General features: G+C 27.4%; 1 protein-coding gene across 4 annotated transcripts in view; it reads right to left on the bottom strand.

The window, feature by feature from the left end:
- LOC107451043 (carbonic anhydrase-related protein 10-like) overlaps positions 1 to 15,934 on the bottom strand; it is a 346,734-nt gene that overhangs the window by 28,113 nt on the left and 302,687 nt on the right. For all 4 annotated transcript variants that reach the window (XM_071187551.1, XM_071187554.1, XM_071187552.1 and 1 more), the window contains 2 exons: positions 9,942 to 10,008; positions 6,391 to 6,545 (listed from right to left, as the gene is read on the bottom strand). In XM_071187551.1, coding sequence (XP_071043652.1) covers positions 6,391 to 6,545; positions 9,942 to 10,008 — 222 coding nt within the window. The remainder of the gene's footprint in view (positions 1 to 6,390; positions 6,546 to 9,941; positions 10,009 to 15,934) is intronic.

Genomic DNA, 15,934 nt, shown 5'->3' with positions numbered 1-15,934 from the left:
ATAAGCGACTATAGATATATATATATATAATGGCATTAAAATAATAAATAAATAATAATAGAAACTTCGAATATAAGTTTAATATATAATATGTATAATCATATTATCACTCTACCAAAGCCTCAAACATATTAACATAATAATTTAGATTCCGTCTATAGCGTTATTTTTTAGATTATATAGAGTTTTTTCATCAGTTCTTCAACAACAAAAAAAGTGATCTTACGCCGTCAGATAAAATGCACACACAAAATATTTATTTTTTCCTAAAGTTGGAAAATTTAAAGAATATGATTTGATTCAATTATTACAATGGATATGTTATATAAATAAGAGAAGCTGTTTAATCAACAAGTTGTAAGTGTTTTGAGACATGGGTTATTTGAAACTATCATTAGAGACGCATTACAGAAGAATTATGAGATAGTCAACAATATAAGATGTAAAATATGTCTGAAAACTACACGGTTAAATACACCGGAAAACACATCCTTTCCTATTTCTAATTAATCATTTTAACTCTTTCTGAAAAAAAAGTGAATTCACTTCATTTAAATAAGTAGTAATTAAACTAAAGTAAGTGTTTTACTAAGTAAGTGTTTTACTAAGCTGTGGTTTTTATGTAATATAGCTATACAAAATTTAGTTATAGAGCATTCTGCATGATATTTTGTGTACTGGATCACTAAATGTTAAAATTATCAATTGTAATCATCAACTTCTCTCACATTTTTCTTTTTCTCTTCTCAAGCTTCATTTCATCAACTAATATTGCGATGAGTTTTCGGAATTACTTTAACATACTGAATAAAAAGGAAGTGAAAGAAATTTTTTTTATTGTTTTAAATGCACGTATAATTGAAAAACAAACGCAATAAAAAGACCATAAGATTCTAATTCAGCAATTTCAATCCTTTACAGTTGCAGCAGAAAACTTATGTATAGGAAAAATGTACCAATGAAATGAATATTTTTTGGAATCAATGTATACAAAAATTATACATTTTGAATAATGTCAGAAAAATAATTTCTAATAATCTGATATTGCGCTGGAAGTATTAAAATGTATAATTTTTTAATGTAAAACTTAATTCATATTATTTTAAAAAGATATAGAGTTCAAGTTATTTCAACTGAAAAATTAATTTCTTTCAAATGTAACCTAAAAATATTGTAAACTCTTTATACGCCATACTCACTACTACGGTAGTGAAATTGCATTTTAATGAATATTACAAATTTTATAATTTGTAATGGCTGAAATAAATTTTAGAAACTAAACCAATATATTTTCTCTAAGTTATAATAGATATGTTAACACATCATTCTAAAGTGAATCTACCATAAGTAATTAAGTTTTCAAATTATGTGTTAATAGTATCAACATACGATGTAATTTTATCATATCTTAATGTATAAGGTGTTGAAAATTTTAATAAAATCAGTATTTAACTTAACAATCAAATCTGAGTCCATTTTCAGTTTTATGCGTAATATTTCCTGCACTAGTTTTGCATCGAAAATTACTTTGGGAACACCAAACCCTTATTAGGTCTTCAGGTTAGAATCGAATAGGAAAGGTGGTCGATCGTTCGACCAATTATCTCTTTCGAAAATGATACAATTCCCTATTTCACAGTTTACGAACAATAAACTGGATTGACGGTAGTGCTCAGTTTCGTACCCCTGTCTCTACCCTAGAGAAGCTTTGTTCGGACGAGCTTTAGCAATTTTGCAAGTGAAGCTAATTGCATTCACAGAAGTGCATACCCCCCTTCATAGGAAAGGGTGTGAAAATGCGATGTCGCTTGCTCTACCTGCAGGCTGTAGATTACCCCTGAAGGGTAGAGTGAAAGGGGTAAGTTCTTACTGATAAGCGACTATAGATTAAGCCGAACTTGATTCAATTCTAGATTAGACCCATGAGATTCTAAAATTTTCTGGTTTTCTGCTCTAGTGTTAATTACAAGCTTCAACTGTATCATAAGTTACAAATTAATTTCGGACAAGTCCGCATATTGCTGCAATTTGTCTTTGATTAAAGTTGCAGTGTGCAGGGTAAATAAAACTTTCATACAACAATTGTGTGATCTTAATCATTTGATAATAACCTCTGAGGTCTTTTAATAAATAATTTATTTTAAGCTTTTCGAAATTTATTTAACATTTCGGAAACTTAAGACGCCTTTTCTATCATTGTATATTTTGAAAGCTATACCGATAAGCTCGAGTTAATTTATAATTTATTACTTAAGTAGTAAATTAGGGAATATTTCCACTTTACCACGTGGGAATTCATTTGTTATCATATCGCTTTCTGAATAATTTTCTGTAATTGACTTATGTTCAAAACTCGAATGAATGAGAGATACTCTCAAAAGGGAATGTTTGATTTTGGCTAATGAACAACACCTTTGAAACTGCTCCAAAATATATTCACATATTCTGACTTTCTAGGAAATAATTTGCATTGTCTTAATTCGATTTTCTAATACAATTTTCTTGTTTCGCATTTCTTGAAACAGCGGTTTTCATTTTTTATTGAAATGCCACGAAATCTAACTCAAGCAATATGCCCATATTTAGAAAATATTTGAAGTTAATGGTTAAAAGCATTTTATTTTCCTTACACCATTTTCAATAATAAATCTTTGAAAAGAAATATATGATTTCACTTTTGAGCTACGTGCCATTTCAAAATAATTGAAGTTTCTCAAAAAGTACAGAAATGCATGCTTGCCAAATACGTCAAATATAAAACGAAATATCGTTGATCTTTTTCTCTCAAATTTTGAATTGAGAAGAAATTAAAATCAATGATATTAAATATTTTGAACAACTGAAATATGGTATTCAGGTTAAACTCTCATTCTAATTTGACATAGTTTATTATTTAAAAATACTTGCATTTAATTCTGAACCACTTGCCTTCCTGAAGTATTTGTGGTTTATTGATAAATATGGAAAATAAATACAGAAAATAAAATTAAAAGTTGCACAACTAAATAAAATGTAACATTGTACATCTTGTATTAACTTGAATAGGGGTAAATATTAGTTTTTAATTGTGTTAAATCCTTAGAATATTGGAACTAATTAGACTCTCAGTAAAATAACAGACCTTGAAAAATACAAATACTTGCATTTACTTTGAACTCACATAACATTCCAAAGTAACTGTAGTCTGTCAATTAATATAAAAATTTTAAATTAGATATACGATAAAAAATAAATGTTAATATCGTTTATATTCCACTAAAACTTCTATTTTTATATTGATCAAAATTACAGATCTTAGTAATGAAATCTCAAGATCTAAAAAAATAATATTTTTAAATTCACACAGAAATAACAGATTTTTGTAAAAAAATTATTTTTCTCATATATTACTTGAAAACTGTTAATTGCTAAGGTTTCAAACTGTTTTAAGTTTAATTATTTCTTTTTGGATAATCATATTAAAAGATAAGAAAAAAACAAAAGTGAGGCATATTTTCTGATACAAGTATTTAATGTATTTTTCCGTTAAAAATATTATTTTTTTTTAAAATTCAATACCATAGGGATTCTATAAATAAAAAGGCTACTGTCAATTCTATTCATTATTTTTTCACAAAATTATACATTACATTTGACGCGTTTTGAAGAAAACTAAAATTTGTACTTTAATCTTTGGAAATTATCCAGATTTGTGAGTTAAAAAGAGTTTTTCTAGAGATTCCTTTGAATTTTGAATTTTTATATACACATTAAATAATTTTTCTTTGTGAGATTATCGAAATTCATAAATCCTTTACTTCAGCAGATATATAATAATTAAATTATAACATAAAGCAAACAAACGAATTTTTATTTCATTAAACTAAAAAAACAGTGTCTGTGATAAAAATCTCTTATTTTTTCCTAAATTCTCATGTTCATAGAAAAACAGTGTACTATAACGATTTAAATAATTATTTTAAAAAAAATCACTTTCTTTCAAACTTCTATAGTTGGATTTTTTAAGTTAAGATACTTTTTTATTAAGTGAGATTTGATATAACGCAATATTTAACTCAGTACAAATATCAGTGGTCTATATATATATATATATATATATAATGATATGAAAACATAAAATTCCAAACCTATGCAGTTCGAAAAAAGAAATAAAACTGTTCGATAGAAAGGAGAACAACTAAACGTTTTTATTTTTGATTTTTATTTAAATATTTCAAAAATGAAACAAATGGTTGGTCGATGTGTATTGAATCAAAAAGGGTACATTTTATGTGACAAGCTAAGTAAATACAATCAGAAAAGTTTTCCTTATATTTATAAAAGTTAGACTCTACAAAAGAAACATTTAAATGTAACTAGTTATTCTGTTTCGAAAGGGAATAAAAAATAATTCTCCCCAAAACCAATATTTGAATCAGAATATAAACCTTATTTGCCAATCCTTAAGTGCGCTGCATTAACTGTTTTACTAGTTGAAGGGTTCTGATTCTCTTACATAAAGTTTCATTCCTTCAAATTTTAGATGGGCAATTAGGCTTCTGAATCGGCACTTTGCAAATAAATATAACAAATTCAATGGGGTTCATAAATAAACTAATTTTATTACATAACAATTTCACCATTGTAGTTGAAATTATATTGAATATACAGTATTATTATATAAATTAATTTAAGCATACTAATTTTTATAATTATCGGAGAAAATAACAAACTATAGTTTAAAATTCATTTAAAGCATTAGATCAAAAAAGAAAATTAATTCTAAAATGATGTTTTCTTAATGTTAACGCTGGTATTTCTATTATTTTGTTTTTTTTTCAAATATAAAAGAAAATATATTTAGTAATTTAGTATTATTATAGATAGATAGTATATAGATATTAGTTATAAATATGTAAAATATAGATAAATTAATTATTTAAAATTTGTAGGTAAATTTATTTATTTTGCAAATTATATGTACTTACATTTAGCATAATAGTTTTTGTAATCAGTAGAGCAAATAATATATATATTTTAAATTAGATTAAAATTGTTTGAACAAAATAAAAGTTTAATTCAAAAAATTATGCTTTTCTTATGTTGTTGCAATCTATATTGTTTGTCTTCAAATAAACTTATCAGAAAATACTTATATTTGATATTAATTTATCGACAAAATATTGATTTAAATTTTTATTAAAAAGTGATCAAAAAGGTTTCATTTAATCCATGAAATATTAGAGAGAGATTTTAAAATATTCCATGATGTAATATTGATTTTACTTTTAAAAAGCTTCTTTGAATTTTCGGTTGAGTAAGAAAAAAACTAAGAATACCAAACACACAATAAAAATTACTTCCACAAATGCTTCAGAACAAAATCAATACTTTTAGAACTTAAATTCCTTTTAAGTGTTTTAACACTGAAATTGTACTTTATACGTTGCATTAGGTAATGAATTATTTTTATATCATCAGCAGATTTTAGAGTTTTCGCTAGTGAAATAGGTCTAATTTTGCATCCTTGCAAGGAGCACTTGTATATTAATTTCATTCATTTTCACTGTGGAAAATGCAAAAAGGACGCAAAGAATATTTCCGAATGTCAATCTCTAAAGTACAATGTACTTTTCATTTGAAATGTAACGTTATTCAATAATGACAGTAGGCAAAATGCTGATAAAATTTTCTTGAGAAGAGATAAAATTTTTAATGAAACTCAAATTGCTTAATTCATTTTCAAAATGCCTTGTACCAAGCGGAAAAAATATGGTAGTCATTTTAGCAAATTCAACTGTTCTCACATTCTAAAAATTGATTCAATTTCGATCATAAAATGCATTGATTATAATTCAATTAAACATTAATAAAACCCAAGCATGACTGGTACTCATTTTATCGATCTATTGAAGGTATGAAAGGCTGAGACAAATTTGCCCGGTCTGAGGATAGAACCTTGAACCTGTGGCCCGGAAGCTCCCTCCACATGTAAATAAATACCTAAAAATAGCATGCTCCTGTTGTATAATTTGTAATTTATTTTTCCTTAAAGTCTCACGTAGTATTATATAATTTTTTTTAAGTGAAATGAAATTAATACAGATTAGGAAAAGTCTTATTTTGGATAGTAAAAATACTTCAAAAAAACCTAAAAAAACTAGCAAATTTAAATGACGTAGTATTTCTGTTTGTCTTAGATGAACCTTTGTACCTTTATGAATCTATATTTATCCCACTGCTTCGGTTTGTTTATTAGCTATATGTGAAGAGTAATATTAACCCTCTATAGGAGCCATGGTGGTTGCTAACGAAACTAAAGGCATAATGTTGACAATATGGTCTATTTTATATGCAATTATAACACAAACAGTCAAGTACTAGCATTTTCAAAGAAAATTGTAGTCATACCTCTGCTTTTGTTATGTATACTGGTTTATTTAGAATAATCCAAGTTACGGTTTCGTGACATCCAGGCATTGTTATGGAGCCTTCGTATGTCATAAACTGACTTGTATCTGGTAATAGACCTCTAACTGAGATATGTGTTATGTTTTGACTTTCCCCTAGAAAAGAAACAGAAAATAGAAACAAAATGTTCAAAAAATAAAATTCGTGATGATTTCAGAAATTTAAATGCTATATACATACCAGGTAATATATTTATTTTTATATCTAAATCCATATTGTTTGTTCGGGTATAAACTATAATTTTAGATACAACAATTAAGACCGGAATTATTGTTTTATGACTCAAATGGCTATTTATTAGGAGTAATTTTAAACAAATTTAGAGACGTGACATTTTAAACAAATTTACAGATGCCATCAAATATTCCTGGTTTCATGTTGACTAATAGAGTACGCTATTACATGTGCCTGCAAGAAAACATTACTTAAGACATTAAAGCCAAATTACCACCATTTCATTTAATATTTTTACCACCTTCTTTCCTCTTTTAAGGAACCAAAACAAAATGGAAAGAAGTTCATTTTAATTTTAATTAGTAATAAGATTTTTAATTAGTAAGTTAATTAATGTATCACGCACCATACCAAAGCATATAAAAATGCCATTTATATTTTAACTCTAACTTTTGATGTATGGGAATTTTGGTGTGTTTTTCAATGATATTTTGACATTTGATCATTGAAAGCATGATTGTAAAAAATTTCGCATTTAATCTAAAGGAAAATGCATTTTCTTTTCCTAAAAAATGCGGTTTCAACAATTTGAAGTATTTTAATATATAATAATACCCATATTCCTTCTTTTCTCATTTTTTCTTAGCAATTGAAATAGATCTTATCTACTTTTCTTGAAAATAAATCATTAGAATAAATTATATTATGTTTTAATAGCCACACTTATCATTTATCTATTTTATTATTTTGAAATAGTGAAGTAATTTTACATCTATTATTTTTAACGGAATGTATTGCACATTAAAATTTTATTTAAGTCACGTTTATCACAATATTTTATTTTTAAGGGGAAAAAAACACCTGAAATTATGAAGCACCATTAAATAAAAATAAAAGTCTAGAAATATAAGTCAACTGTATTGAAAATTTTATTATTAATGAATATAAAGTACAAATTCAAATCTTCTTATATTTTTTGCAATGCTAATAGCTTTGTTAAATAATTCTTTTTTAAATCTTATTTTTTTTTCCTTTCACTTCAACTCTCAGGAGAAATAACTAGAGACACAGAATGTGATTTCTAAAGAATATTGCGCTTCTAATACAATGGAAAAAATCAGGATTATTATTATGACGCTCTTTCTTCGGAAAAGATTGAAAGAAAGAAGAAAGAAAAAAAAGAACGAAAAATGAAGGGTATACAGAAACAAGCATTTATGAAATGAGGAAAAAAATATTAACGCATTGAAAAGTAAACGCAAATCTATTTAATTAAATGCGTTTGCTCACCGAACTGAGTTTAATGTGATTTTCTTTATGAACGCTGAGAATAGAAAACTGGATACTCCGAGTGAAAAAAAATAGTAAAAATAATTTTAAAAAAATGTAGAATTTCATGCTTATGGTACTGCCTCCCATCCAAAAGCATTATTGCTATTACAGTCACACTTGCTTCTTATGAATCTGGAGTCTGTTTCGTTGATCTTTTTTTTCATTAAAAAAATCTTTTAGATTTTATTTTTTTATTCAGTTTTTTATTTCTGCATTTTACATTACTAAGATCCTCTAATATGTGAAGCTGAGATCGAATTCTAGAATACAATAAAAAGAGTTATAATCGAGTATTTTAATAAGCTAAAAAAGGGGTAAGTTGTTTTTCTAATTAGCATTGCCAGAGAAATGATGAAATGAAAGGCTGTTTTAATTTTAAAAAATGTTGAAAAAAAACTCAGTAAAAAAGTTGTTTTTTAGAAGTTTTATAAGTACCTTAGTAGAAACTATTTCCCTTTCATTTAATTACGATTCAATATCTCTATTATTTATGACTCAGTACCCTCTCAAAAAGGAAACTTTCGCTTTTGACGATTCAGCAATCCTTGATGCTTTTCGTTAATTTTGAGAATCATTTCGCTATGAAATCACGTGATTCGTGACAGAGCTTGAACTCTCAAGCATGTGACGAAAAAGTTTCCAAATTTGAAATTTCATCGTGGTGTGTATTGTGGGAGATTGTTAACTAGAATGACGAAATTAGGATGGAGGCTAAACGATCGAAAATGAAGTTACGAAAAAAGTCAACCTGCATGTATAGTGGGCAAGGAATTGGTCTTCTTCCCGGGTTTGAATCTCGCTTCGGACATGCGTGTAACTTATCTCTCTGTTCAATTTGTCCTTTTGGTGTTGTTAAGGCAATGCTGATCCAGCTCTATGGTGACCCCCCCATTAAATGATTATTAGAAAAGACGCAACGTTAAATGGCCTACATTTGGCGCTACTAGTTTTTTAGAGTAGTATTAGAGTGACGTATATAGAATAGTAGTATAGAGTAGTAATAGAGTAACTTAGTATTAGAGTGACGAAATATTTCTATTGATTAAAATATTGATGGAATTCGTATGCTCGAAAAAGTGATGATAGATATCATGTTATATTGACGAAATGTTCCTTCAGATCCTACATCAGGAAACGGTTTCGTAAAAAACGATGAAAGTTTAGTGAAATTTGAATATCTCCTTTTTACAGTGTATTAATTGGCTCTGTACCATAATCTTTAGGTGATGCCAAAGCCAATATAATTAGAGAACGACTTTTTCACATATTCGTTTATTTTTTATTCTATTCAGGTATTGAACGGTGTTTAAGTATTTAGAAATTAAAAACATAGCTTAACATATCTTCCAGAGAATTGAATAATAGTGTACTTTTCAAGACGAAAAAAATGCTTTAATTTTTGGTATGAAGAATAAGTGGGTGAATTGTTACATTTCTGTCGCCAACAGTATTTAAAAATGTATTGATAAATTTTCCAATGGTCAATTTGTAGCACATAAATTTCATTATCAATTAAGAAAATTATTATTGCATAATAATGAAATTATGCACTAATTTCCAGTTGAAATTAGTAGAGTATTCCATGTTTATAGTTCCCTTTTTTCGATTTTAGTCCCCCTTTTTCGACGCAGCTTGCAAAATTTTGATTAAATAGTTTAATTATACAATTGCATTACATTTCATACTACAATATAAAATAAAATGTCAGTTTCATTGTAAAACCCTGATAAATATCGATCGATACATAATGCCTTCGATCACATTTCCTAAAAACAAAATTGCTCGTTTTATATTCCTTAATTTGTATCTCCAGCTGAAATTATTTTAATAGGATTTGGCTCTTCTCCATTATATACAATCTACAGGATTTTGCTCTTAACGTTTAGTTTTCATGAAAAGCCTTCCTAGAATATAATTTTCCAACCTCGTTTTCAAATAACTTAAATAATTATTAAAAATATCCCTATACTCAAACTGAAACTTACCTTTATGTAGAATTTTTTCTAAGTTAGATGTAAGTAAACGCACATCTGGACTTGAAATATTTGCAAGCTGAAAAAGGAAAAAATTGCTTTTTAAGTATTTGCTCAGCAAATTCAAAATTAATTTTAAAAATTAAAAATAAAATAACATTAAAGTTGTAATAGCCTTATTACGATTACTGGTTACCCATAATTGGTCAAATACTTTTTCTCTCTGGATTGACTCCGTTAAACACCACATTTTAAATCGTGGGTTGCAAAAACTATCTCAATTGATGTTAGTCGTCGGATTGGTATTCAAATCTTGCCTCTGTACGTGTTTCAGGACTTCACAAAATACTTTTCCTTCCTCAGCATTCATATTTATATTAAAATCTCCTTCAAACCAGTAATTATACGTTAATAATAAAAAGGATATAAAAGTACTTTAAATTATTATTATGCAAATACATTAAAAATGCCTGATAGTGAAAATAAAAATAAAAACGGCTGCGGTCGCCATAGCAACGCATTGAATGACGATGCATGCTCACTGTTCACTATTACTCTTGAATACAGTTGAAAAGCGTGTGAACGCCATCAAATCCAAATGAATACCCATTTTGCCAATGGGTAAAATAAAATTAATTTTACCTATGATCAAACTGATTGATAAAGAAAATATGTATGAATGCCTGACTCTATGGGAACACCAAAATTTTGGTAATTTCAACTGAAGTGATTTAGTAGTAATTTTTGCAAAATTAACAATAAAATGTTGCTTTATAATATGTGATTAAATTTGGTAGACCGGGATAGCCTGGTTGGTACGGCACGTGGCTCATGTCCAAGTGGTCGTGGGTTCGATCCCTGCCGGCCAAAGACTCCCCGTGTTGTAAATGGTGATTGATGCACGTTAAATCTGTCGAGTCCTAAAGTTCTCCATATTCCCATAACAAACCAATACCTCTGGGGGTACTGAATTGGAGATTGATCGTTCTCTGATTCAGGTCAAAATTACGATCTGTGGAAAATAAATCGATGTATGAATGGATCCACCCTATAAACGGGTGTGACGTATGGGTGCGGCAGATGTCGAATTCTTGGCCATAAATGGAGTCACTGGAAAACAAGAACAATCGCTCCCCTTTTGCCTCATTGGCATGCGTCAACAACAACATTAAATTTGGCAAATGTGGTACAATTTGATAATGATACTTTAGAGCATGGCAAAAAAACAGTAATCTGGTTAAACTTACTTTTCAGTTTTGTATTTTTTTTGCTAAAAGTATGGTAATATAAACTACAATTTTGAAAACCGGAATGTCGGGAAAACCTTTACCATGTGAAGGAAAAATATTTAAATGAAACTTCCATGTATTTTGGTTTTATTAACTAGAATTATGTTGTTTTTTTACCAGAAATATCATTATCGTACCAAATAGTAATAGCTAGAACTGTCTTGATTTATGTATGACGACACTATAAAACATTATTCAAACTATTGGTATCTGAAAAAGTACAAGCACATTATGTATAGATAACAGTAATAAACTTTTATTTACCTTCCTAACAAATGTATTTGAGTTTACTTGAGTTATCCTAAATCACAAAAATATTGAGATTGTTTTTCAACAAAAGCTTGTCTTAGAATCTTGTTTATTAATTAATCGTTAGCTCTAATTAGGTACTATATTCTCTAAATCTGATCTATATTTCTTAAATTGCTCTCTAAACCTTTTTTCTTCTTTCATCTGATTTTTGTTTGCAGTGCTAATTCCGTATAAAAGTCTCTTACAAAAATTTAAGGTATTTTCTAGGTTTATTTGAGGCTGTTTTGGGTTATTAAGGTAGGTTTGAGGTTTATTTGAAGTTGATTTCAAGAACAACCTCCCAAAGTGTATAATTAAGGTGTATGAAGATGTTTTACTGAATTTTGAGGTTAATGGAAATCTAGCAATCAGCTTAGGGTGGTTGTTTTTTGGGTTTACTTGATATTTTTTTTGAACTTCAAGCAAATAAGTGTATTTGAAGTGTAAATAATTTCACTCGATATCAAGTAAAAAAAGCAATATATGTGGTTGATTTCATGACGTGTAAATGAGGTTGTAATTGAGATTTATTAATAAGATTATTTTTTGCACAAAACATAACCTTATTTCCTACCTCAGGTGCGTTTATTACATCTGTCAACATAAAAATGCCTTATTTTCTTTTCTAAGGGATTTAAATAAAAAATATTAATTATATCTAACTTGAAAATGCTCCATTAATCTAATTAATTATGAATACAAAGTATCAATTACAATGTCCAAAAAATTCCTAGAGTATAGTACAATAAAATACAAAGAAAATTATAAGTAAGGAAGTTGGAGGGAAAAAAAGCACTTTTCGTTTTTTAAAGAAAAAAAGTTTTCAAAATCATTTGAAATTGCAGCTAAAAGAAAACTAGTATTTAATCATAGAGCATGAAAACAATTCAAATTTAAAAAATCTCTTAATTGTACAAAGACAACGGAAACTCAGTTTCAAAACACTGTAAACGGAATAGAGTGTTTTTGAGCCCGTAACAAAATTTCTTCCTGCCTGGTAATTGCAAAATTTTCCTACCACTTATGTATGCAAATTGACCTAAGCCCGGATCGTAAAATCACTTATGTACTTTCCTTCGTTATTACAAAAGCATGGTGAATTTTTGCTTTTCTTTTTATCTTGAACTTATCTATAGCAAAAAAAAAACTTAGTTCTGAAAGAATTAGACTAAATTCTGCGTAAAACGATCAGAAACTAAATTAATGTCCTTCTGGAATGCTTCGTTTTAAATGCAGAGACGCCTGATGAGTAAATTAGCATGTTATATAAGAATTAAAGTTAGAATCTCATACTGTTAAATATTTTAAATTTCGGCTAAAAATAAACAACCAGATAAACAAGAAAGTTAACCTTAAAGCACTTATTTCTGTGCATTTTTCTTTACTTATAATTAATTCATTTTTGGTTGGGAATTACTATAAAAATAAAAATAAATCGAACAATGACATTTAAACAGTTTTAGTTATCTTAAACAAATGAATGGTACAGATTTAATTTTACTTAAAATTATAGAATTAGACTGTGTCAGTTATGATTAATACGAGATGTCTCAGTAAAATAGTATGGAAGAATATGAACTAATTTGTGATAAACAAATTTCTATGCAGTTCTTTTTTGTTTGCAAGCGCATTACGTACATTTTTGCCTGTTTTCTTAAATGTTTACACCCATATGCAAAACATTTTAGTGGTTATTGAAATTTAAAATTAAAAATTATTGGATTTTTGTTTTTACGCATTTTACGATACAGCGATAGAAACATATTGAAAAGCTGTAAATTACTTTTCGATTTTGGATGTTTGTTAAACCCCTTAATTTGGTGATCCAAATTAACCGAGAGGTTTTCGATTGTAGTTCAGGTAAAGACTCTAAGTAGAGTAGACTATTTGGTGACATCAGTTATAATCATACTAGTTTACAGTGGATCTTGCAGCATGACAGTTAACGTTTCAGCTGTTAACTTTGTCACCTTGCACTTCACAAAAATATTAAATAAGAATTACTATGTAGCATCCTTTCACTGAGAAAAAAGTATAGTCAAAGTAAACAAAATATGGTACAATTTTCAGTGTTTCTGGTTTTGTGAAAACACAGAAAATCTCAGTAATTTCTGCTGAATAGTTTTAGTAAGGATTTGGGTAAAATTAACAGTAAAATTTAGTCTCATAATATGCGATAAAATTTAGTAAAAATATCATAATACTTTGAAACATGGCATAGAAACTATTTATTCCGTTACCTTTCAGTTTTGTATTTTCTACAAAACATGCTGTTATACGAACCATAATTTTGAAAAGCGGAATTTTCAGTAAACCGATACCATATTATTAGAGGAATCACCAAATGAATAAATGAAGGGCTTAAATACGGTGAATTTTTTTTTCAACATGAATTGTGGGTTTTTAGACCAGGAATGTTAATCTCATACGGTACTGTAATTTTACCAGATTTTTTTCTCCGTGTGTAAATTTATTAATTCTTCAGTATTTATATAATAAATTTGTCTTTATACGTTAAAATGCATTTTCATTTAATCCAAAAGAGCCTCATCCCGCAAGAAGGTCGATACGGGTAAAGCAAACTATTTTAAACAGGAATAAAATTAATTTTGTTTCAACTTAACTTATAACATGAGGATAAGTGCTCGTATGGAATATCCATTAACGGATATAGCAGAAAAAGTAACTAATGAGGTTACAGAGTAATTTTGTGATCCGTGCTTTGAGTATCTATGGAAGTATTAAAGCTAAATTTAAAATAAAAGACCTGCAAATTTTTTATCCATTATCTAAGGACCCAAAGGAATAAAGTGAAAATACTTTATTTTTAATTTTAGATAAAAACTCAGAAGCTTGATGAAGAATATAAGCTCTTTTATTAGCTTAGTGTTATTTATTTTTATTAAAATAGCTTTACTTGCTGACTTTTGAAGTGTACTTATAAAAACTGTTTGATATTCTCCTTATGGAAAATGTCTGTTACATAATGCGTTACATAAGTGTATTTTTACTGCATATTACCCCACAAATGAATGATTTTTGTTTAACGTTTCCTTTTATTTTCTGAGCCATTTGTTTCTATTCTAAAAGTTTTCATCTATTTATTTACAATATTACGAATAACTTCTTTTTCAAAATTTCTTTATATTTTTCATTATCAAATAGCAACTATTCATTTATATTTATTTGCCTTCACCAATTTTTTGATTAAAATTATTCTGAGAAAATCTGTCTTATTATATGTAATTTTGAGTTATTCTTACAAATAACTAAATATTAGATAACAATCTTAAAAAAAATTATTTGAAGAAAAAAAACTTTTTTTTATAATAAAAAAGATTTTGAACAGAACAATTTCCCCACTTCCCATGTAAGCATTAAATGTGATCTATCCAACGATTTTCTAAAAATGAAGTTCCCGAGAAAGCTCTTAAAAAACACAAAAATTAATACTCAAATATAACTTTACAAAATTGTCTGTATGATATTTTTCATTTAATGATAATATTTTGTCATTAAAAATAATTATACAATTTCTTATGAACAGATATAAAATAGAACAATGTGTAAACAATGTTTGCAATCTCTAACTAATCGTGTAAAATGAAAAATATAATGAATAAATTGGTTTGAAACAAAATATAATTTTTTTCACTATTTAAATATTACATTTTAAAGAATAAACTAAAGCAAACAAAACTATTAGTTAGCGAAAAAACAAATAGGGGGGCGGGGATGTTTGCACAGAGAAATATTCTTTTCAAACAATTTTAGCAATTATTTAATTTATATTAAAATCACAAAAACATCTCATGAGATAAAAATTGATTAATGCTTCATAAATATTAAATATTAATTTTTTTATAAATTATAAGTTTGACTGAATATTATTAATTGTTGGAGTTTTTAAAGTTCTAGAATGTTCTAAACATGAATTTACATTTATAGGATGGTTGTTTTTTTTCTTATGAAAAAGAGATTTTAAATAAAAGAGAAAATTGTTTATTAATTCACAGCGTCTGAGTTGTATTGCGAGTAAACGAGTTTTAAAAAAAGAAAAGAGAAATAACATACTAGACCCAGACTTCTAACTTAATGTGCAGGAAGTAAATGTAATTTTGCAATAAAGAATTTTAATCTTAACTTCATTCCAATACTTCATGAATGAAGAACATTTTTAAATCGGAAATTTTTCAGTATTTCTTAATTTTCCTATCTTGTCAGCATATTTATTTACAAATGAAATCGGATTCTCAGAGCTGTTTAAATTTTGAACATGTCACTGAACTCAACAAGTACATAGTGTTTTCAAATATTTCTCGGATCTATTTTGACACATATTTGCTTAACAAACATTGCTGTTTTGTTGGACTGAGGGATTTTGACTTCTAAGGTACTGTGACGTGTGCGATCTGGATAATATTT

Source organism: Parasteatoda tepidariorum, chromosome X1 (assembly GCF_043381705.1).
Source record: "Parasteatoda tepidariorum isolate YZ-2023 chromosome X1, CAS_Ptep_4.0, whole genome shotgun sequence".
Classification (NCBI taxonomy): Eukaryota; Metazoa; Arthropoda; class Arachnida; order Araneae; family Theridiidae; genus Parasteatoda; species Parasteatoda tepidariorum.
Note: the sequence above shows the minus strand (reverse complement) of the source record. Positions and strands in the feature narration are given on the sequence as shown.